The sequence below is a fragment of the Halichoerus grypus genome, chromosome 3 (genome assembly GCF_964656455.1).
Source record: "Halichoerus grypus chromosome 3, mHalGry1.hap1.1, whole genome shotgun sequence".
NCBI lineage: Eukaryota > Metazoa > Chordata > Mammalia > Carnivora > Phocidae > Halichoerus > Halichoerus grypus.
The window spans coordinates 113,412,077-113,436,976 of record NC_135714.1 but is presented as its reverse complement, the minus strand read 5'-3'; the positions used below and the strand labels follow the sequence as shown (position 1 = coordinate 113,436,976).

The 24,900-nt window shown below is 35.1% G+C and overlaps 1 protein-coding gene across 1 annotated transcript in view; it reads left to right on the top strand.

Moving 5' to 3' along the window:
- The window catches only part of LOC144381304 (uncharacterized), a 112,969-nt gene that overhangs the window by 43,591 nt on the left and 44,478 nt on the right, over nucleotides 1–24,900 (top strand). Inside the window, exon 3 of the mRNA XM_078068241.1 lies at nucleotides 7,891–7,967. Coding sequence (XP_077924367.1) covers nucleotides 7,891–7,967 — 77 coding nt within the window. The remainder of the gene's footprint in view (nucleotides 1–7,890; nucleotides 7,968–24,900) is intronic.

The following is a 24,900-nucleotide window of genomic DNA, read 5'->3' as shown; positions in this document are numbered from 1 at the left end:
CTGGCAAATACTGATCTTTTATTGTCTGTATAGTTTTTTGCCTTTTTCCAGAATGTTGTATATAGTTGGAATCATACAGAATATAGCATTTTAAGATAGACTTCTTTCACTTAGTAATATGTATTTAAGGTTACTCTATGTCTCTTATGGCTTGATAGCTCCTTTCTTTTTAGTGCGGAATAATATTTCACTGTCTGGATACACCATAGTTTATCCATTTATCTGATTAAGAACATCTTGATTGCTTCCATTATTTCACCATTATGAATAAAGCTGCTATAAACATCAATGTGCAGGCATTTGTGTGGAAATATATTTTCAGCTCCTTTGGATAAATACACAGGAGTGCAATTCCTGGGTCATACGGTTAAGAGAATGTTTAGTTTTTTTAAGAAACTGCCAAACTGTCTTCCAAAGTGGTTATACCATTTTACATTCCCACCATCAATGTGTGAAAGTTCCTGTTGCTCCACATCCTTGTCAGCATTTGTTGTTCCAGATTTTGGCCACTCTAATAGGTGTGTAGTGGTATCTCATTGTTGTTTTAATTTGATTTTCTCTGATGACAGATGATGTGGAGCATCATTCATATACTTATGGTATCTGTATATCTTCTTTGAAAACCTTGGCCTATTTTTCAATTGGGTTATTTTTTTTATTGTTGAGTTTTAAGAATCTTTGTATATTTTGGATAAAATTCTTTATCAGGGCGCCTGGGTGGCTCAGTTGGTTGAGCGACTGCCTTCGGCTCAGGTCATGATCCTGGAGTCCCGGGATCGAGTCCCACATCGGGCTCCCTGCTCAGCGGGGAGTCTGCTTCTCCCTCTGACCCTCCCTCCTCTCGTGCTCTCTCTCCCGTTCTCTCTCTCAAATGAATAAATAAAATCTTAAAAAAAAAAAAAAATTCTTTATCAGCTGTGTCTTTTGCCAGTCTCCCTGTCTGTGTCTTCTCTTCTAATTGTTTTGATAATGTCTTTCACAGAGCAAAAGTTTTTCATTATAATGAAGTCCAGATTTTCAATTCCTTCTTTCATTTGGTTGTTCCTTTGTATTGAAAAAGGCATTGCCATACCCAGGATCATCTAGGTTTTCTCATATGTTATTATCTAGGAATTTTATATCTTAGATTCATTTTGAGTTTTTATGAAGGGTATAAAGTCAATATCTAGATTCATTTCTTTGTATGTGGATGTTCTACTTGTCCCAGTGCCATTTATAGAGGAGGGTGTCTTATTCCATTTTATTACATTTTCTTCTTTGTCAAAGGTCAGTTGATTATACTTATGGAGTCTATTTTTCGTCTCTCTATTCTGTTCCATTGATCTATTTATCTATTCTTCAGTCAGTTCTACACTGTTCTAATTACTGTAGCTTCGCATATCTTGAAATCGGTAGCATCACACCTCCAAATTTGTTCTTCTCTTTCAATATTGTATTGGCTATTCTAGGGCTTTTGCTTCTCCATATAAACTTCAGATTTAATGTTTGTTGATATCCATAGAATAACTTGCTGGGATTTTGAATAGGATTGCATTGAATCTATAGATCAAATTGGGAAGAACTCATATCCTGACCATATTGGGTCTTCCTATTCATGAACAAAGAATATTTCTCCATTTATTTAGCTTTTTGATTTCTTTCATCACAGTTTTGTAGTTTTCCTCATATAGATCCTGTACATATTTTGTTAGATTTATATCAAAGTATTTCAGTTTTTGGTTGCTATTGTAAATGTTATTATGTTTTTAATTTCAAATTCCACTTGTTTACCATAGGTATATAGGGAAGAAATTGACTTTTGCGTAATTGATCTTGTATCCTGCAAACTTGCTATAATCACTTATTAGTTCCAAGAGGGTTTTTTTTTTTTAAATCAGTTCTTTTAGATTTTCTACATAGATGATCATGTCTTCTACAAAGACAGTTTTATGTCTTCCTTCTCGATCTATATATGTTTCATTTATTTTTTCTGCCTTATTACATTAGCAACGACTTTCAGTATGATGTTGAAAAGGGGTGGTGAGAGTGGACATCCTTCCCTTATACCTGATCACAGTGAGAAAGCTTCAAGTTTCTCACCATTAGGTATGATGTTAGATGTAGGTTTTTGTAGATAGTCTTTGTGAAGTTGAAAGAGGTCCCCTCTATTCTTAAATTACTGAGAGTTTTTATCACAGATGTGTGCTGGATTTTCTCAAATATTTTTTCCACATCTATTGATATGACTGTGTGATTTTCTTTCTTTCTTTCTTGGTTTCTTTCTTTCTTTCTTGGTTTCTTTCTTTCTTTCTTTCTTTATTCACCTGTTGATGTGATGGATTATATTAATTATTTTTTGAATGTTGAACCATCCTTGCATACCTGGTATAAACCAACTCGGTCATGGTGTATAATACTTTTTATTTTTATTTTTAATTTTTTAAATTTTATTATGTTAGTCTCTATACAATACATCATTAGTTTTTGATGTAGTGATCCACGATTCATTGTTTTTGTACAACACCCAGTGCTCCATGCAGTACATGCCCTCCTTAATACCCATCACCAGGCTAACCCATCCCCCACCCCCCTCCCCTCTAGAACCCTCAGTTTGTTTCTCAGAGTCCATAGTCTTTCATGGTCCGTCTCCCCCTCCGATATCCCCCCCTTCATTTTTCCCTTCCTACTGTCTTCTTCTTTTTTTTTTTTAACAGATAATGTATTATTTTTTTCAGAGGTACTGTACTTTCAGGGATAATTTCTTTTTTTTTTTATTATTATGTTATGTTAATCACCATACATTACATCATTAGTTTTTTTTTTTTTTTTTTTTTAAAGATTTTATTTATTTATTAGAGAGAGAATGAGAGACAGCACGAGAGGGAAGAGGGTCAGAGGGAGAAGCAGACCCCCCGCCGAGCAGGGAGCCCGATGCGGGACTCGATCCCAGGACTCCAGGATCATGACCTGAGCCGAAGGCAGTCGCTTAACCAACTGAGCCACCCAGGCGCCCCACATCATTAGTTTTTGATGTAGTGTTCCATGATTCATTGTTTGTGTGTAACATCCAGTGCTCCATGCAGTATGTGCCCTCTTTAATACCCATCACCAGGCTAACCCATCCCCCAACCCCCCTCCCCTCTAGAACCCTCTGTTTCTCAGAGTTCAGGAATCATTTCTATAGTTTGTATAATTCTTTTTACACATTGTTTGGTTCAATTTGCTAGTTATTTATTGAGGATTTTTGCTGCTTTTGCTGGATAAAGTAGCCTACAGATGTTAATTCTATCCAGTTGGTTGATGGGATTGTTAAGATCAACTGTGTTCATACTGATTTTCTGTCTATTCTGTTTCTGATAGAGGGGTATTAAGGTCTCCAACTATGATAGTGGATTTATCAGGTTCTCCTGGCAATTCTATAGTTTTTGCCTTATGTAGTTTCATGCTCTGTTGTTAGGTGCATTCAGGTTTAAGTGTTTTTGGAGAACTGCCTCCTTTATTTTTATGTAATGCCCTTCTTTGTCATTGTTAATTTTCCTTACCTTTTAGTCTGTCTTGTCTGAAATTAATATTGCTACTCCTGCTTTCTTTTGATTACTGTTAGCATGGGGTATATATTTCTCCGTTTATTTTTAATTCATATGAGTCTTTATATTTAAAGTGTTTTTTCTTGTAGACAGCATACAGTTGGGTCATATTTTTTGATCCACTCTGACAGTCTCTGTCTTTTCATTGGTACATTTATACTATTGACATTGAAAGTGATTATTGATATAGTTGAATTAATGTTTACTATTTGTTGCCCTTGATTTTGCTTCTATATGTGTCTTTCATTTTTCTGCCTTTTGTGGTTTTAATTAAGCACTTGTTTTTTAATTTTCTTAAGCATTTTATGATTCAACTTTCTCTTCTTTCTTAGCATATCATTTATTCTTTTTCTTCTTTTTTTTTTTTTACTTTTTTTAGTGACTATCCTAAAGTTTGCAATATACATTTATAGTCCAAGTCACTTTTCAAATAATCCCATGTCACTTTATGATGGTTATATCTTATATTAACAAAATCCTTATTTTTTCCTTCTGTCTCTTATCATTGCTCTCATTCATTTCATTTACATATAATCATGCATATTGGCCTGTAATTCTCCTTTTTAGTGGGGTCTTGTCTGGTTTTGGAATGAGGGTAATGTTGGCCTTGTAGAATGAGTTTGGAAGTTTCCCTTCCATTTCTATTTTTTTTTGGAATAGTTTGAGAAGAATATGTATTAACTCTTCTTTAAATGTCTGGTAGAATTCCCCTGGTGTAAGCCATCTGGTCCTGGACTTTTATTTGTTGGGAGATTTTAAATTACTGATTTAATTTCTTTCCTGGTTATCAGTCTGTTCCAATTTTCTATTTTCCTGTTCCAGTTTTGGTAGTTTGTATGTTTCTAGGAATTTATCCATTCCTTCCAGATTGCCCAGTTTGTTGGCATATAATTTTTCATGATATTTTTTAATAATTATATTTATTTCTTTGGTATTGGTTTGATATCTCCCCTTTCACTCATGATTTTATTTATTTGGGTCCTTTCTCTTTTCTTTTTGGTAAGTCTGTTAGGGGTTTAATCAATTTGGCAGCAACCTCTTTGACCTTGGCTGTAGCAACTTCTTACTGGACACATCGGAGGCAAGGGAAACAAAAGGAAAAATTAACTATTGGGATTTAATCAAGATAAAAAGCTTCTGCACAGCGAAGGAAATAAAACTTAAAGGCAGCCTTTGGACAGGGAGAAGATATTTGCAAATGACATCTGATAAAGGGTTAGTATCTAAAATTTATATAGAACTTATCAAATTCAACACCCAAAAACAAATCATCCAGTTAATAAATGGGCAGAAGACATGAATAGACATTTTTTCCAAAGAAGACATCAGATGGACGACACTCATCATCAGGGAACTACAAATCAAAGATGCTCAATATCACCCATCATCGGGGAAATAGAAATCAAAACCACTATGAGATGCCACCTCACTCTGTCAGAATTGCTGAAATTAACAACTCAGGAAACAACAGATGTTGGCAAGGACATGGAGAAGAGGGAACCCTCTTACACTGTTGGTGGGAATACAAACTGGTGGAGTCACTGTGGAAGACAGTATGGAAGTTCCTCAGAAAGGTAAAAATAGAGCTGCCCTATGACTCAGCAATTTCACTAGTAAGTATTTATCTAAAGGATACAAAAATACTGATTCAAAGGGGCACATGCACCCTGATGTTTATAACAGCATTGTCAACAATAGCCAAATAGTAGAGAGAGACCAAGTATCCATCAACTGGTGAATAGATAAAGAAGTGATGGTACATATATACAATGGAATATTATTCAGCCATCAAAAAAAATGAAATCTTGCCATTTGCAACAATGTGGATGGAACTAGAGAGTATTATGCTAAGTGAAATAAGTCAGAAAAGACAAATACCATATGATTTCACTCATTGTGGAATTTAAGAAACAAACAGATGAACATAGGGCAAGGGAAAAAAAGAAAAAAAGAGAGGGACGCAAACCATAAGAGACTCTTAGCTATAGAGAACAAACTGAGGGTTGAAAGAAGGGTGGTGGGTGGGGAATGGGCTAAATGGATGAGAGGTATTAAGGAGGGCACTTGTGTTAAATATTGGGTGTTATATGTAAGTGATGAATCACTAAATTCTACTCCTAAAATCAATATTATATTATATGTTAACTAACTAGAATTTAAATAAATTTGAAACCAAAAAAATACAAGGAAAAGAATGGAAAATTAAAAAAAAAAAAAATGACCATATCCCTAGAAGAAAAAGTTTTGGAAACAGTGTGATGGCTGCACAGCATTATGAATGTAATTAGTGCTGCCAAATTTACACTTTGAAAAAGTTAATAAAAATCACAAATTTTGGGTTAGATATATATTTTACCACAATAAAAAATGATTATATAAAAAATAAATAACTAAATAAAAATGGCTTATTTTTTCCTTCTCCTGCTGGAAGCCCTGGGAGATATTTCTCCAACATTTACTGTGGGAATTTGGTCAGGCTATTGGAGGTAAATCTCAAAATATTGTGGAACACCATTATGACTGTGTTTCCCTCGAGTTTTTAACTTTCATAGTTGTCTGCACTGAACCTCCAGTAATTCATCAGTAGTTCAGTTTTTCTTACCTGGCACTGGGTTCTTGCAGCAGTTTCTGCATGTGAGTCTCTGCTCTCATAAGCTAAGACTTCCTAATTTGCTTGTTTGTCTTTCTAATTTGTGGGTCAGCAGTTTGCCTTGTGTCCTCCCCTTTCTTATGGATCCAAGAAGAGTTTTTGGTTTTTCAGTCTGTTCAGCATTTTAGTTGTTTTTAGGATGGACTGGTGACTTCCAAGCTCCCTACATAGGGAACTAGAAACTGGGACCCTCCACTGCATGTGTCAGTTTTTATTTATTTTATTTTATTTTATTTTATTTTATTTATTTATTTATTTATTTTATAAATTTATTTATTTGACAGAGAGATAGAGAGCACAAGTAGGCAGAGAGGCAGGCAGAGGGAGAGGGAGAAGCAGGCTCCCCGCCGAGCAGGGAGCCCGATGCGGGGCTTGATCCCAGGATCCCGGGACCATGACCTGAGCCGAAGGCAGACGCTTAACGACTGAGCCACCCAGGCGCCCCGCATGTGTCAGTTTTTAATATGAAGTTTATGACAATGAAATAGTTGGTATTTTCTTTTTCTTTTTAATTTTTCATATATTACTATAATATACAAAATTATATTTACATGTATGTATCTATGAATATGTGTGTGTGTCTGATTTTAACAGCTGTGAAACCACTCCCCAAATCATATGGATACTTTTTTTAACACTATTTTTTAAATAGAACCTAGGTTCCCATTGATTTAAAATGTCATTTTTTGGGATGCCTGGGTGGCTCAGTAGGTTAAGCATCTGCCTTCAGCTCATCATGATCCCAAGGTCCTGGGACTGAGTTCCACATCAGGCTTCTTGCTCAGCTGGGAGCCTGCTTCTCCCTCTGCTGCCACTCCCACTGCTTGTGCTTTCTCTCTCTCCCTCTCCCTCTCTCTCTGACAAATAAATAAATAAAATCTTTAACAAAATAAATAAAATATTCTTTTGCCATTTATCAATGATATATGTTTTAGTGTGTTTTGTTTCATTGATCATCTTTCATTGACATCACACTCTCTTAATAATTATAGGTTTATGGTGGCGCCTGGGTGGCTCAGTCGTTAGGCGTCTGCCTTCGGCTCAGGTCATGATCCCAGGGTCCTGGGATCGAGCCCCACATCGGGCTCCCTGATCCACGGGAAGCCTGCTTCTCCCTCTCCCACTCCCCCCGCTTGTGTTCCCTCTCTCACTGTGTCTCTCTCTGTCAAATAAATAAACAAAATCTTTAAAAAAAAATAATTATAGGTTTATGAAAATCCCTGATTACTTCAAGACCTTGTCCCTACTATACTCTTTTTTCCTAAGAGAGCCTAGGACTAAAAAAAAAAAAAAAAGACTCAAAACAGTCCTTAGATTCCCACAAGAAGGAAATAGCCTGTGCAAGATGTATAGTTTCCATAAGGAATGAAAAATTATGTGTCTCCCAGAGGGTGGATTCTCATATCCGAGCGAACAACAAGCAAGGAGGTTCCCTTTGGTCAGGAATGTGTGTCTAATAAAGTAACTTTCTCCACAGCAGGTCAAAGTGAGTTACTTTGAGGATAGAGTGCCTTACAGGGCCTAGCCACAGCATTGTTTATTGTTAGCAGCTGTGTGCCCTATGTTTTCTCTTCCCTTTCCAAAATGCAAGTTTTCTACTGTGGTTATATTGTTGTTCTACCACTGGTAACATATACAGGACTGATATTTAGTCCTTTATATCATATTTTGCAGGACCACAACAACTAGATCCAGCAACAATGGAGAAGACTGCTCAATATCCAGAGATCCTGAATTTTCAGCTACCTATGGTAAGTGAATAAAACTTTGGATTGTGTCCTTTGGGGAAAGAGTGAGTATATATCACCTGTGGGAAGAGGGCGCACAAGGATATGTATCAAGAGAAAGGTGGTTTGTGCAGAGATTACTAGCTGCTCAACAATGCACTTGTTCTGTACCCCTTGATCTCAGAGGTAGAGGTTTCTTACCTCTCTTGCTCTTTTGTGTGGACATTTCCTGAGTTCTAGCCAATGATGTGTGAGAAGAGTTGACATTTCTAATCTTGGCTCATTAAAAACTCCCATGTGTGCTCCTGTGAGGTCTATTTGTTTTCTGTCTATTTGGAATGGAGAGCATTTCCAGAGAGGCCTTGGATTGGCATAGGGTAAACATGGCAGAAAGTCTGTTGGCCGTTTGGAGGAGGATTACCCTACTGACCTTTATTCTTTTGAGCAAAAATAAGCTTCTAATATATTTGTGGTATGTCTTAGTGAGGGTGGGTATAACAGAGTATCATAGATAGGTTGGCTTATAAACAGAAACTTATTTCCCACAGTTCTGGAGACTGGGAGTCTGATATCAGAATGCCCCCATGACTCTTCCAGGTTGCAGATCACTGTCTTCTCTTGGTATCCTCATGTAGCAGAAAGTAGCAGAAACTAGCTCTCTGGTCCCTTTTTATGAGGGAAATAATCTTGCTCGTGAGGGCTCTGTTTCATTACCTAATTACTTCTCAGAGGTCCCACCACCAAATACTATCACTTTGAGGGGTAGGATTTCAACAGATGAATTTTAGGGGGACATAGACATGCAGTCTGTAACATGCTATTTATTTTGGTCTCCATTTGTTGCAGTAATTAGCCAATCTTGCCTAATATTAACAAGATTACTAAAAGAGCAGTAAAGACATGTATTAATAAATTAATCCTGAATGAAACCTGTTCAACTTCTAGCCCCTTATTGTTATTTGTAATCAATTTTATAATCATTCTTGTTTACCTATGTAGCCTTAATTAAATGTTTAATTCTCCCAAATTATTTTTTACCTGACAATAATAAATGACTTTGATGGTTAAATTCAACACAGAAAGTGATAAGGGCAAAGGGTATTATTACTGGCTTCTGTCATGACTGGTTGAAGGGTGTTGTTATGTTATCAGGAATCTGTTTTATTTCTCTTAGCTTGGATTTCCTCTATGTTGACTTCATTGCTAGTCAGGTGTTTGTGGTAAAAATGGCAACTGGTTGACTCAAGCTTAGAATGCCTTTTTTTTTTAAAGATTTTATTTATTTATTTGAGGGAGAGAGCAGAACGAGAGAGAGAGAGAGAGAGAGAGAGCACATGAGCGGGGGGTGGGGGGAAGGGTAGGGTCAGAGGGAGAGGGAGAAGCAGGTTTCCAGGACCCTAGGATGATGACCTGAGCTGAAGGCAGACGCTTAAGCAGCTGAGCCATCCAGGCACCCCATTAGAATGCCTTTAACTCTAGGTATTCTTATTTATTTATTTATTTATTTATTTATTTATTTAATTTATTTTTTATTAACATATAATGTATTATTTGTTTCAGGGGTACAGGTCTGTGATTCATCAGTCTTACACAATTCATAGCGCTCATTCTGATGAGTAGTGTGCTGCTTCTCCAATATCTCTTTTTGGGAGGGCTGTAATCTACTTTTCATTATATGTCGTCATTTCTACAGCAAATAGTTTGCTATAAAATAATTTTGATGCCAGCTGTCTAACCTTGGGTATATGGACACATCAGAACTGCATAGAATGCTGGGCGCCTGGGTGGCTCAGTCGTTAAGCGTCTGCCTTCGGCTCAGGTCATGATCCCAGGGTCCTGGGATCGAGTCCCACATCGGGCTCCCTGCTCGGCGGGAGGCCTGCTTCTCCCTCTCCCACTCCCCCTGCTTGTGTTCCTGCTCTCGCTACCTCTCTCTCTGTCAAATAAATAAATAAAAAATCTTTAAAAAAAAAACAACTGCATAGAATGAATCCCATTTATGAAATAGAAGCTCATCTACCAGATAAAGGGGAAAAGTAATTAAAACACACACACACACACACACACACACAACCACACACACACACACAACCACACACATACACACACAGACCCAAAACTCAGATTTCCACTACTGAGGACCTATCTAAATTTCAGCTGTAGTTACAGATGCTCAAAATAAATTAATTTCACAGTTCTTCCATAGTGTCATGAATTTAAAAATGTGTACATGGAATCATAAGTTGATAACCTAATCACCTCCCCAACTCTCTGTTCATCCTCCTTCAAAATGAAATGAGAATATTTCAGTGGCATGATTTTATTTTTCTTTTGTAGACCTCTTTCAGGCATTAATATGGGATTGAATTTGGTCCGATACAGTGTTTTATCTCCTAGTACTATCACCCAGAAGTTATATGATAAATGGATTTGACTTTCTATCTGGTATAATGTTTTTCCTGTATGTAATCAATTATATTCCAACATCATCTGCTGAATTAGATATTGAAGTGTTTTCCTACTGATTTGTAAAGGCACCGCTACCAGATACAAATATTCGTATATGAAGATCTGAATATGGCTTCTTAATCTGTTCATTGTCCATCTCTGTACCAGCATCGCACACTTGATATCACTAAGTGTCGTAATATTTGACAGGATGAAGTGCTCCTCCTAATGCTATAGCTTTAAATTTGTCTTGGCTATGCATAGCCCTTCATTATTCCACATGGATTTGTAGCTTCCTTGTCAGCGGTGAAAATCATTTTTGGGATTTGGATCAGAATTCCATCCAATTTATAGACTAACTTGTAGAAAATTGGCATTCTTCACAATGTTTAGTCTCTCCAACTGTGGATACATTACTCACTTCCTTTTTTGAATATTAGTATGCACTTTTAGTAGTAATAGGAGTAGGAGTAGTAGTAGGAGGAGGAGGAGGAGTAACAATAGCAACAACCAGTTGAATGGTGGATACTATGTGATAGATGTTTTCAATGTACTGTTTGTATATCAAATCATATATTGCTATGGGTGGGAAGTATTATTATCTATGTTATACTAATGATGAAACTGAGATACAGGGAACTTAATAACATGTGCTAAGGTGTATTAGAGGAAGAGCTGCTATTTGAATCCATGCAGTTTATATCCAGAGTTTAGAATCTTCACCATTATCTGATAATGCCTCCCTAAGAACTTGGGTCATCTTCTTAGTGATTCTACCATTGGTTTATTACCTTGGATTTTCTAATTAAATAATACTACTTTATGTGCATAACTGCAATAAATTTATTAGTTACCTTCCAATCCTTAAACTACTCATGTTGACTTGTTTATATATTACCTTAACTAAGACTTCCAGGAAAATGTTCATTATCAAGGGTGATAGTGTATTGCATTTGATTTAAAGTAGAATACTCTAAATATTTAGCAAGATGTTTTACTGCTTTAATAGTTAACATTATGAAGTTATTTCCTTTCTATTTTTCCCCACTCTTAAAACTATAAATGAGGGCTTAATTTTTAAAAATGTTTTTTCTGCCTCTATTTTCTACTGTAAAAACTTGGGCTTTTTTTGAGATGCATCCCATGCTCTCAGAAGAGATTGCAAAGTCAAAGAAGCATTACTTCCATGTTAGACTTTCTGGTTGTAAGACTTTCTATGCCATTTGTAAACTACGGGCTTGGGGGAGTTGGTTCACTTCCCTAACAGTAACAATCTTAGATGTCGGTGAAAGGGAAACTTCCTCTGGGCCCTGCCCTTTGGGAAGGTCCTATGTATCACAATCACACAAAAAATGAATTTATTAAATAATACTTGAATGTCTTTTATTGTTTTGCTGGTAAATATTTAACAACAGGCTGTCAAAAATGTGTGTGTATGCATATGCCTACATGTGTATTTACTTACAAATTTTATTGCTACAAAGGGTTATGTATCATACTACTTATAAATAATAAAATACTCAATACCATTTATTGTAAACTATATATAGCCAATTGCTTTTCACAAAATGTTTACATTGATTTTTTTTTTTTTTTTTTTTTTTTTTTGCTTCACTCCTGTATATATAACCAACTTTTGAATGTTGGACTAGCAAGTATGGTCCTGACATGAATGTTGGCTGATATTTTTCATTTACATTAGTAAGACAAAGTGAAATAATGAAGACATGTATTAGGATTTCATTTGTTCATCAGTGCTGCAAGCACTTCTTTGCTGAATTGGATAGTAGATTTAGAACAACAGAATAATATTTTCAATTTTTTATTCTACTTTCAATGTAATTGCTACACACAAGACATACTTCTGGTTTGATGTCTATTATTAACATTTTCTTTTTCAATTTCTTAAGTTCAGACGGTCAACAAAATAATAAATACCCGATTGTAGTAGTTGCCTTTTTTTTTTTTTTATTTTTTCGGTTATATAAATGCTCCCAACACGGCAGATTTCATCTCCATGTGGAAGCGATGCACAGTAGAACACTGTTGGATACTGGCTCTGCCACGCGGGTAAGATAGATATAAAATCCTCTTCAGTATAGAACATAAGAAAACTTATGAATATAGTGACTCATTTTGAATATTCATTTCCTTGTTTTCTTTAACTTTTATTTATTTATTTGAGAGAGAGAGCACAAGCAGGGGGAAGACAGCAGAGGGAGAGGGAGAGGGAGAAGCAGGCTTCCCACTGATCAGGGAGCCCGATGTGGGGCTCAATCCCAGGACCCTGAGATCATGACCTGAGCTGAAGGCAGAGGTTTAACCGACTGAGCCACCCAGGTGCCCCCATTTCCTTAACTTTTAATATAATTTGTTTACATGTACATTTACAAAATTTAATTCTTAATAATGTCTGTCTTTAAACATTGGCTTGTAAACTTCCTGAAGATGTTGTTATGAGCCTCAACGTACAGAGTCCAGCATACCACTAGCACATCCACATGTAAACTCAGCACCATTTGCTCACGTATTGCATCCCAGAATCCTAAACATAAACTTTCCCACGTGTTTTAGGCTCCAGAAAAACACTCTACATCTTTTGCCCCGTGTTTTAAGCAAAAAAGGTGACTGAATTCATTGATATGAAATTTATAGGTTGGACTGCTGCCAGTGTGGAGATGGAGGTCGGAGCACAAGGAGGATTTGAACAGAAGTGCTAAGGAACGCTTATTAATTACCTTGCCAAATCCTTCTTTTAGAAAGGACCAGAGCAGTAGGTTTTGCATGATGAAGTATCAAGTTCAGTATTGCAGAACTTCCTTCACTTGGTATTCCAATTCATGATCCTGGAGTTACACATTCATTAATGTGGTACTCATAAATGTTGTATAAAACAGGAGAGAAACATTTTGCAACTCTATACAATTCAAATTTTCTTGAAGCTTTACCTATGTGGTCTACACAGAACATGAATGAAACATACTAGCTTTTTTTTGACAATTAAATGGTCAGTGAACATTAAAATGATAAATAGCATTATTTTGTTAAAAATTATATTGAAATTTCTGAATAAAATTACATTCGTTAAAATATAGATTTTAAATTTGGATATTTATTATTTATAATTTGTATCTTTTGTGTGTATTTTGTATAAATGCCTATTGAACTGTAACGTACATAGAAAAAGAGTGCACTGATTTTAAATGTAGATCCTGATAAAATTAAAGTAAATATTACTGTTGTAACTACTACCTGATACAGAAACAGAACTTTACCAGCATTCCAGAAAGTGTTTCGCATTATGCTTATCTTTTGCAATCACTATCAACTCTGAAGGGCAATGTTTATCCTGACTTTCCCTCCATACATTAGTATTATTGCTGCTGTCTTTTTTTACATTTTTAATATATATAATGCATATACATATTCATATATATCAAATATATATAGCTTGTCTCTTTTGCATCCTTGATTCTTTCTTTCAACATGATGTTTGTGTGATGTATCCATGTTGTAGCACAAAGATGTAATTCTTTTTTTTCTCCTTGCTATATAGTAAGCCATTGTATGAATATATCATTTTATTTATTGTCATGCTGATGAATATTTGGGTTGTTTTCCTAATTTATATTACATATTACTGCTATGAACAAATGTTGCCTATCTTTTGGCAAATGTATTTTTACATATTTGTAGATACAAGCACTATTCTAGAATAATTATTGTTTCCCAGTGTGCTGCACTATAATGTAAACTTAGATATAACTGTTTCTAGACCCTATTAACAATTTCTTAATTATAATAGTTAATGTAATCTTGATATCTGGTAATATAAATCCTCTAGATTTCTTCCTTGAGATTGACTTTACTCTTCTTCCTTCTTTATATGCCCATAAACATAGTAGAAACAGCTTCTCAATTTTTTCATACATACATACATACACACACACACACAGGCACCAGCTTGAATCCTAAACTGGATAGTATTAGATCTATAAATGAGTTGGAGAAATTTATATTAACCAAACAGTCAACATTCCAATTCATAAATATGCTATATTCCTCTATTTAAGGTTTCCACAGAAATCTCTCATTAATGTCATGAAGTTTTCAGTGTACCCAGTTTGCAAATCTTGCATTAGATTTATTTTTAAATACTTTGTTTAATCTATTGAAAATTGAGTAACATTTAACATTTTTAAAAAAAATTATTTATTTGAGAGAGAGAGAGAGAGACTCTGTGCGAGTGGGGGTAGGGACAGAGGGAGAGGGAGAGGAATCCTCAAGCTGACTCCCCGTTGAGTGCAGAGCCCGACAAGGGACTCAATCCCAGGACCCTGAGATCATGACCTGAGCTGAAATCAAGAGTCAGACGCTTAACTGACTGAGTGACCCAGGTGCCCCAACATTTTAAATTTTAATTTTTATATTGTTTGTGGTGCATAGAAGTGCTGTAAGGCTTGTAACATGTTGATTTTATTTTAATCCAGAAATCTGGCTAAACTCCTTATTAATTTAAATTTTTTATAGATACTTTTGTTTTTTAAAGATTTTATTTATTTTTTTGACAGAGAGAGACATAGCGAGAGCAGGAACACAAGCAGGGGGAGTGGGAGAGGGAGAAGCAGGCTTCCCGCAGAGCAGGGAGCCCAATGTGGGACTCAATCCCAGGACCCTGGGATCATGACCTGAGCCGAAGGCAGACGCTTAACGACTGAGCCACCCAGGCGCCCTTATAGATACTTTTTGATATTCTATCATCACAGTCAAGTCATTGTGAATAATGAAAGCTTAATACGTATATTTTTAAAATTTCTTATTCCCTTAACTGCCATTTTATAAAGGCTTTTCTTGCCTGAATACAGTTGCCTACCACTTTTTTTTTTTTTTGCATTATTTGATTTATATTTTATTATCTTATTGACACAAATTTTCGGCTTTGCTGTTGACTGCTGAATGTGTTGCCGTCAACCAATGCTAAGATCTTTCTTATAATTATCTCTAAAATTACAGATTCAACCAATAATGTAGTTATGTTCATTGTTTTTTTTAATTTAAATTTTCTTTTTACTTTTCATTATGTTCGGTTAGCCAACATACAGTACCTCATAAGTTTTTGTTGTAGTGTTCAATGATTCATTAGTTGTGTATAACACCCGGTGTGCATCCCAACACATGCCCGCCTTAATACCCCCCACCTTCCCTCTGTTCTGTAACCCTCAATTTGTTTCCAGGAGTCCAGAATCTCTCATGGTTTGTCTACCTCTCTGATTTCTTCCCATTCAATTTCCCCTCCCTTCCCCTGTGGTCCTCTGCACTATTCCTTATATTCCACATATGAGTGAAACCATATGATAATTGTCTTTCTCTGCTTGACTTATTTCACTTAGCATAATCCCCTCCAGTTCCATCCATGTCGATGCAAATGGTGGGTATTCATCCTTTCTGATGGCTGTTAGTGGGTATCTCTGTATCACTTCTGACTTTAGGAATAAATCTTATAATAATTCATCATTAAGTATAAGATTTGTTTTTGTGTCTTCATGGATACATTTGTGGTATATTTAGGAAGTACATGATTTTCCTTGTTCCAGAGGCTTTTTTTTTTAAATGTTGAATGATTTTGAATATTATCAAAGCTTTAAAAAATGTATTGAGATAGCATTTATTTTAGTGCAACCAATGTTGTTCATTTCCAAATGGTAAACAAATTCAGCATGCCTGGAATAGAACCCACTTGTTTGTGACATGTTATTCTTCTCTTATATTGCTGGATTCAATTTGAAAATATTTTGTTAAGGGTATTTGCATCTGTTAATAAGAAAGGGTTATCTGTCAGTTGGGGCTTGAGAAGTCCTGTCCTTCTAGGAGGATTCTTCAGACACTATGTAAGCTGGCCAGATGTTTCTCTTTCTTCATATGATGAAGAGCAGGGATCTAAACTTATCCAAAAAGCTAGAGAGGCACCTTTTGTTCCTATTGGAAAGACGGGTTTTGCAGCAATCATTGCAAATGGACTGTATAAATCGAAGAATAGGGGAAATACTAAAATGTCTGTTCACCTGGTCCAAATGTGTGTGACAGCCCAAGGCTTTGCTGTGGAAACAATGACTCTTGGAATGGGCTATTCCATGGATACGGAATTCTGGGCAAAGCCTAAACAGAAGAAGAGACGCTGTCTTGATTTTATTGGTGGTGCTTGCTTTAGTTAGACATCTCATGTTGACTTTATATGTTTATATTGAAAATAAATTGTTTGAGTGGGTCAGACAATAACATGGTAATTTGAAATTACTAGTGACTAGTTAACTAGCTAGGTCATTCAGGGGAGTCACATTGGCACAAAAGAAACCTGTCACTTTTAAATGTCCTTGATAGAGGTAAAAAATGAACCTTCTTAAACTCTTCTGATGAAATTAGTTCTAAAGAAGACAATTTGCCAATTCTGAAGTACTCCCAGTTGCTACAGAATATCACATGCTTTTGATGTTACGTAGGAATCCTATTTGCCCCAATTAATTTAACTTTTTTCTGCCTGTCTTGCAGATTGATAGAGTACTTCAGTTTTTAGGGCCGGTTGGCTGTTAATGAGCCCTTCAGAACAGTGCATGGAATATAACATTATAAGCTTCTCCACAACTGAAAATGTGTGTGTGTTTAAATCAAACCTAAAAAGCTAACAGCTGCATAGAATTAGTATTTATTTCAGAATCAGACTTGCAAACATGAGAATAACTTAACTATGGATCCCAGTTTAGCTTTATTTGTAATTGCAGAATTATATTTTTGTTGCTCTGGTATTAGAATAAATTTTAAATGTCATCTTGAAATAGAAATATGTATTTTAAGTACTAATGTAAAGGTAAATAAAAAACACTTTTTAAATGTAAAAAAAAAGATTATCTGTAATTTTTCATTCTTATAATGCCCTTCTCAGATTTTTGTGTGAGATTTTAGGTATGTTGGAAATAATTCCTTCTCATATAATTTTCTGGAAGATAAAATTGATTCTGTTTCTTTCTTAAATACTTGAATTAGTTTGCCAGTGGAAACTTTCACAAGTGGAGTTTGGTTTGTGAAAAGTTCTTAGAAATGGATTCCAGTTTTTAACCATGTAAAGAGGTTTTTTTTTTTTTTTTTTTTCTCAGTTGGGTTTTGCAAGGCATATGTCCATTTTATTTATATTTTCAAATTTTAGTATAAGATTATTCACAATATTCTCATCTTTTTAATGTTAGCAAGATCTATGGTGTGCTCTCATTTTTAATTCATGATGTTGGTAATTTTTTTTCCATTTTCTGGATTAGTTCTAAGGGAATTATTATAAATTTATATTCTTAAATAAAACATCTTTTAGCTTGGTTGATTTTTCTCTATTGTACATTTATTTATTTTCTATTTCATTGATTCTGCTTTTACGTTTATTAATTCCTCCTTTCTATTTTCTCTGGTAAGATTTATTGCTCTCTTCTATCATCTTGAGATGGAAAAATACATCATTTATTCTCGACTTTCATTCCTTTATAATGTATGTGTGTTAGGCTCTAGGTATTCAGTTAAGTGCTGCATTAGATCTATCTCACAAAATTTGAAATGTTATGTCTTAAATTAGCTTTCAGTTGAAAATGCTTTTTAATTTCTATAGTGATTTCTTATTTGACCTATGTATTATTTAGAAATGTTTTCCTTAATTTCCAAACAGTTGGATATTTTGTAGTTAGGATTTGTTACTGGTTTCTGGTTTAATTTCACTGTGGTCAGAGAATATACTGAAAAGGATTTTAACCTTTTAAAACTTGTTGAGACTTGCTATATAATGAGGAAAGTCATAAATTTTGGTAATTGTGCTTCATGCACTTGAAAAGAGTAAAGTTTGTCATTGTAGGGTCCAGCTTCTATGAATGCCATTGTTATCTGTCATATGTCAATATTTTGAATGTAATTTATTTCGCCTTTGATTACTGTCAATTACTGATTTAAAAATTTTAAAGCTGGGGTACCTGGGTTACTCAGTTGGTTAAGCGCCCGACTCTTGATTTAAGTCTTGATCTCAGTGTTTTGAGTTCAAGATACGCAGTGGGCTCCATGATGGGTGTGGAGCCTACTTAAAAAAAAAAAAAAATTAAAGCTTTATTATAGGGGGTTTATGGTTTTAGTATTGTATCCTCTGGTAGACTGACCATATTATTATGATATGACTCTCTTTGCATTTAATAATGATATTAATTCTAAGATTTCCATTTTTTAAATATTGTACTAAACCAGGGTTTTTTTCTTTTTTTTTTTGTGGGTGGGTGTGATTTTTCTTTTTTTATGTAATTCTACCTTCAGTCTTTCTGTGTCCTTAGTTTTAAGTCATGTTTCTTTTTTTTTTTTTTTAAGACTTTATTTATTTATTTGACAGAGACAGCGAGAGAGGGAACACAAGTAGGGGGCAGTGTGAGAGGGAGAAGCAGGCTTCCCGCTGAGCAGGGAGCCCGATCCCGGGCTGGATCCCAGGACGCTGGGATCATGAATGGAGCCGAAGGCAGATGCTTAACCAACTGAGCCACCAGATGCCCCTTAAGTCATGTTTCTTGAAAGCAGCAGATAAATAGGATTTTTTATTTCAGTTTGAAAATAATAGGGTATTGATTCCTTTTATGTTAAATGTAAGAAATAATATAGTTGTATATTTATCAACATACTACGTGTTTTCTACTTATTTTACTATTATGTTCTTTTTCAGTTTCTTTTTTTTTACTTTTGGATTAATAGCATTTTAAAATTATCTCATTTTCCCTATATTACCTTTCCAGTGCTACATTATTTTTACATTAGTTTTGGAAAAAAGTTTGGCTGTCATCTCTTCAGATGATGCTTCTGCCTCATTATCTGTCTGCTCTTTCTTTTTTGATTCCATGATATTCCATGAAAAAAAAATGGCTAGTTCATCTTGCAACTAAAAAATTCACATAAATATTTTTTCTCAAGTTAATATATTTAGAAGAGGGCAGAATTGCCTTGTGAATAGTTATATGATCATAAAAAAGGCATTTTTTTTAAGATTTTATTTATTTATTTGAGAGAGAGAATGAGAGAGAGAAAGCACGAGAGGGGGGAGGGTCAGAGGGAGAAGCAGACTCCCCGCTGAACAGGGAGCCCGATGTGGGACTCGATCTCAGGACTCCAGGATTATGACCTGAGCTGAAGGCAGTTGCCTAACCAACTGAGCCACCCAGACGCCCTAAAAAAGCATTTTTAACAGTCAAAAATTAATAGTTATTTTTACTGCTTCATCATAAATGAAAATGGCATTTAAAAATTGTAATTGCGGGCGCCTGGGTGGCTCAGTCGTTAAGCATCTGCCTTCGGCTCAGGTCATGATCCCAGGGTCCTGGGATCGAGTCCCACATCGGGCTCCCTGCTCCGCGGGAAGCCTGCTTCTCCCTCTCCTACTCCCCCTGCTTGTGTTTCTGCTCTCACTATGTCTCTCTCTGTCAAATAAGTAAATAAAATCTTTAAAAAAAATAAAAATAAAAATAAAAAATTGTAATTGCATCTTAATTGTGAGTGCAAGCTGCAAAGAAACAGTGAGTATAATATGAGTGCTAATACAGCTTAATACCACTACCTCAATTTGTGCTAAGGCACCAACACTTTTTATCATCATTGCTTCTGTACCTTTGGTGCAAATACTGACAAAATGAAAAGGATAAACAGCACCTTGGTGGTATTATGAAAAGATATGCTGCCTATGTAGGCTACACTTTAAGAAATATTGCCTTGGGGGCACCTGGGTGGCTCTGTCGGTTAAATGTCTGCTTTTGGCTTGTGTCATGATCCCGGGATTGGCTCCACGTAGGGCTCCCTGCTCAGCTGGGAGTCTGCTTCTCTCTCTGCGCCTCCCCCTGCTCGTGCCCCCCTGCCCGAATAAATGGATAAAATCTTAAAAAAAAAAATATTGCCTTGAACTAATCATGGATTGAGATGTCTTGAGGTAAAGTTGGAGTTTTCGTAAGGGTTTCTTGTTCTTTTTTTACCCACTCTCTTTGGGTGAAGCTAGGCAGGGATTTCAAACACTCTAGAATGTTCCCTGGGACATTCTTCTTGGTGGTCCCTGAAGTTAAATCTTCATCTCCTCAATGCTATATAATCTGTAATTTAACCTGGGTGATTATATCATTTGGAACTTCCAGGTCTCTAAGTTTTCTTCCAAAACATTCAGTGTATTATTTTACTTACCTATTTTTTAATAAAAAATCCATTTTTTATTTAGAAATTATATTTTTTCTTTTAAAATGACCCTGTTTCATAATATTCTGTTTTATATAAGGTATCCATTCCTTAACTTCTAATCACTAATACATACTTATTGTAAAGTAACAGTACTTTTTTTATTATTTATAGTTTACAACCATTGGGTTATTAAGAAATACCGTATCTAATGACACTCTCTCATACTGCTTTATTTTCTTAAGTAAATATGGATGTTTTCTCTGTATGCTTTTCATTTGGATGTTTTATTTCTAGTAGTACTTTGTTTATTCTAGGGTAAGAACTTTAGTAAAAAGCATTGTATTTATTTTTTGCCAAAAGTCTTTGGTCTCTCACCTTTTCCAGCCCATTTTATATAATTTCATGAGTTGGAGTTTCAAGTTCAAAAATATATTTAAAATTTAGATTCCACACTTGAAAACTTGTGTCATTTTCTCTCACATATTTTTTTAAATCCTTACTTGCCTAGGTAAAAGAGAGGACATTAAAATAGTTTTTTCCCCTACTGTTTTCCTTCCTTCTTTCCTTCCTACTTTCCTTCCTTCCTTCCTCTCTCTTTTTCTTCCTTCCTTCCTTCCTCACTTTCTTTTCCATTTCTTTCTTTCTTTCTTTCTTTCTTTCTTTCTTTCTTTCTTTCTTTTCTTTCTTTCTTCTTTCTTTCTTTTCTTTTTCTCTTTCTTTCTTTCTTCTTAGTTTCTTCTTTCTTTCTTTCTTCTTAGTTTCTTCTTTCTTTCTTTCTTTCCTTCTTTCTTTCTTTTTCTTTCTTTCTTCTTTCTTTCTTTCTTTCTTAAATGAAAACATCACTTTTGGACTTTGTGTAAATCTCTCAGATTCAGTTTTCCATCTAATGTCTGTTCAAAGTAGTACCTCCCCTCATTAAAACACAATTCAGTTATCTTCTCGGGCTTATAGGTGAAGTCAAATCTTCATAAACTACCATGGTGTCATTTCCTTCTCACTGTAGAGGTTTTGAATTTCTTCCTATTTCTGGCCCTTGCTGTATCTTTTTCTTCTCTGTTTTTTGTTTGTTTCTTCTTCTTCTTCCCCTTCTCCTTCTCCTCCTCCTCCTCCTCCATCTTTTTTCCCTTTCCAAATTCAGCTATGTATTTTAAGTTTTTCTATATTAAATTTTATCCAGAATATCTATTTGTTTGTATTTCGATTGGGAAGAGCTTTTCAAATTAGCTGAGTGTACCGTGTTGATGGAAGTATTATTTATAGCTTCAATTCAGTGTTTATTTGACATGTATCATGTGGGTTTGCTGGCCTGACATAGATTACTTGTATCCTTATAGAGCTACTTGTACAACAGACTGTTAGAGTACATGGGAAACATAATCTGCTGGAAGAACCCCAGTATTTCAGTTTTAAATCCATTATAAAATTTTATAATAGTTTCCGGGAAGCAACGTTATACTGCTTAGGGTAGACAGAATAATGCCCCAACCTCCCCAGATGTCCATGTCCAAATCCCTAGGATCCCTGAATGTGTCAGGTTACATACGTAGGAAAGGGGAATTAAGACTGCCGATGGAAGGTGTCTGGGTGCCTCAGTTGGTTAAGCGTCTGCCTCCAGCTCAGGTCATGATCCTGGAGTCCTGGGATCGAGCCCCATATCGGGCTCCCTGCTCGGTGGGGAGTCTGCTTCTTCCTCTGCCCATCACCTTGCTTGTGCTCTCTCTCACTTGCTCTCTTTCTCTCAAATAAATAAATAAAATAAAATAAAAAGACTGCCGATGGAATTAAGTTTGCTGATCAGTTGATTTTAAAATATTATTATCTGATTATACTGATGAACCCTATGGGATCACAAGGGTTGTTTAAATGTCTAGGAAGGAGGCAGAAGAGTCAGAAAAGATGTGATGAAGGAAGCAAGGTTAAAATGGTGTTAGGCAAGTTCTCAAGCCACCAATGCTGACTTTAAAGATAGAAGTCCATGAACCAAGGAATGTAGGCAACCTCTACAAGTTTTAAAAGGCAAGAAATGGATTCTCCCCCTAGAGATTCCCTGAAGGAACACAGTCCTGTCAACACCTTGATTTCCATTGTTTCCTTCATTATGCAGAAGCTTTTTATTTCAATGTAGTCCCAAGGGTTTATTTTTGTTTTTATTTCCCTTGGTTGAATTTTTTCTTAATGAAATTCTTAAACAATATAATTAAGGGAAACTACTCATATAGTAACAATAATCTTATTTTTCAATAAAGAATAAATATTCCTGTCTTTTTTCTTTCCTTTCTCATAGATATTTTAGTGGGTATTTGGAGAAACTGTTAAAAACTTCCCTTGTTATAATTTAAATTGTGAATTGAATATTTTACATGATGTTCATTTATATAATAAGTGCCGTGTTAGGTGGCATCAACACGTGCCTATGGATTGCTGTAGACTGCCAAGTGACAAAACTAGAACAATTAGAAATGAATTTGATGTCTTTTATTTGAGGGAAAATTATCCATGGATTGGGGGAATACAGTGCCACACAAGCAGGGGAACACCCTGCCTGAGTGATTTTGGGCCAAAGTGAGTTTTATAGAATATTGAAAGAGGTGAGCAGAAATAGAGCGTGATTGGCTAGGAGGCTGGGGATTTCCTTATAAGACTAAGCAGGTCCTAGGTTCTACGGTAAGATAAGCTAGCTAAAGCAGAGTTGGAGGATTGTGATTGGTGTATGTTAGCTGTCTTTGACAGGTGTTTCCCATAAATGCAAATTGGCTTAGGTTTAGATTTGTGACATGAGACTGGCCACTGGTGGCGGCCTCCATTTTGTGAGCCCTGCTGCACAACTTTATCAAAGCATGTATTTTATCATTACTCGGGTAAACTAATTTGCATCAGTATGTAATCAGAGTCAAGGCTTGTTTTAATTTAGCTTCTGAAGTGAGATAAAATGAGTACATAAATTCTGACCGAAGAGTGTTTGCAAGTTGCATTATCTCTTTTGAGATACCAAGACATTATTACATATTTATGTATCAAACAGTTTAAAATAATTGACATTTTTATGTCTCTCTACCTGGAAAAGCCTACAACTTACTCCTTCTGAAATTCTTGATTATTCTCTCTCTCTCTTGCTTTCATTTATTAAGTGCCTTATGAGCAACTTGGGCATGGTCCATCACCTCTACATATTTTTGTGGAGGACATCCATCAGTTACATTATTCCGATTAAATGCGTTTTTGGAGATTGGAAAGGAAGAATGTTCTTTATTATTTCTAATGCTTCCCAGCTACATGTTTAAGTATAGAATGAGGATCAGACCACGGCTCTAGCTCACTTTTATTTTCTTTTAAAGAAATTGTAGAAAAACATATTTTGGTAATATAAATGTTATATCTCATTATAATGAAATACAGTCTTTTAGATTGAACATATCCAAATGAATTAAAATGCTGGAATATTTTAGTTTGTATAATTAATTGATTAGTAGCCCATTCAACTATTATTTTGATTATGTCAATGACTCATAAGCTTTGTCCTTTATGCATTCACTGGCAGCATAGATGATTTTTAAAGGACTATTTCTGGCTTCATTGACATTTGTAGTGACCACAGTTTCTTTCAGTCACTTGCTTCCTTTGATGATACTTTATTGGCTCAATGAGGAACAATATCTTCAGTATTTATTTTTGAGTATTCTGAACACAGATATGGGAGCCATCGCCCACTTAACATGCTTAATTATAATAATTCATATGGTAAATGATGCCATTAAGTTTTCTATTCATGAGTTCAGCAGGGGCTTCTTCCAACTTCCGGGTAAAGTAGAAATCTTGCCCCCCTGCAAATATTTTTGAAAGAAACAAAAGATCAAAAGACGAAAACAGCAGTTTATTTGGTCTTAAGATGATTTATGTTTTGAGCCAGACTCAAATAAACAGAACCAGCAATTATAGTTCACAGATTATTTAAAACAAAATAAACATTATTTATTATTGCTTTCTAATTATGCATTTTTAAAATTTATTTTATTGCTTGCTGATTATTTCACAGTCTTGCCACATTAGTAGACTTAGTCTAGTTCTCATATTAAACTAATTAAAATGTATGGATTAAATTTTAATTTCCATTCTACTTCAACTGCAATAATCTGAAAAATCTTCATATTTCCCTTTAAAATAAAACATTAATCTTAGTTACCAAATACTAGTTAGTGTATAAGGCTTCTAGCACTTTAGGACATTTTCTAATTACATATCTATATTTTTTCATGTTATATTAATGGGAAAACCATTCATATATTTTAGTGCA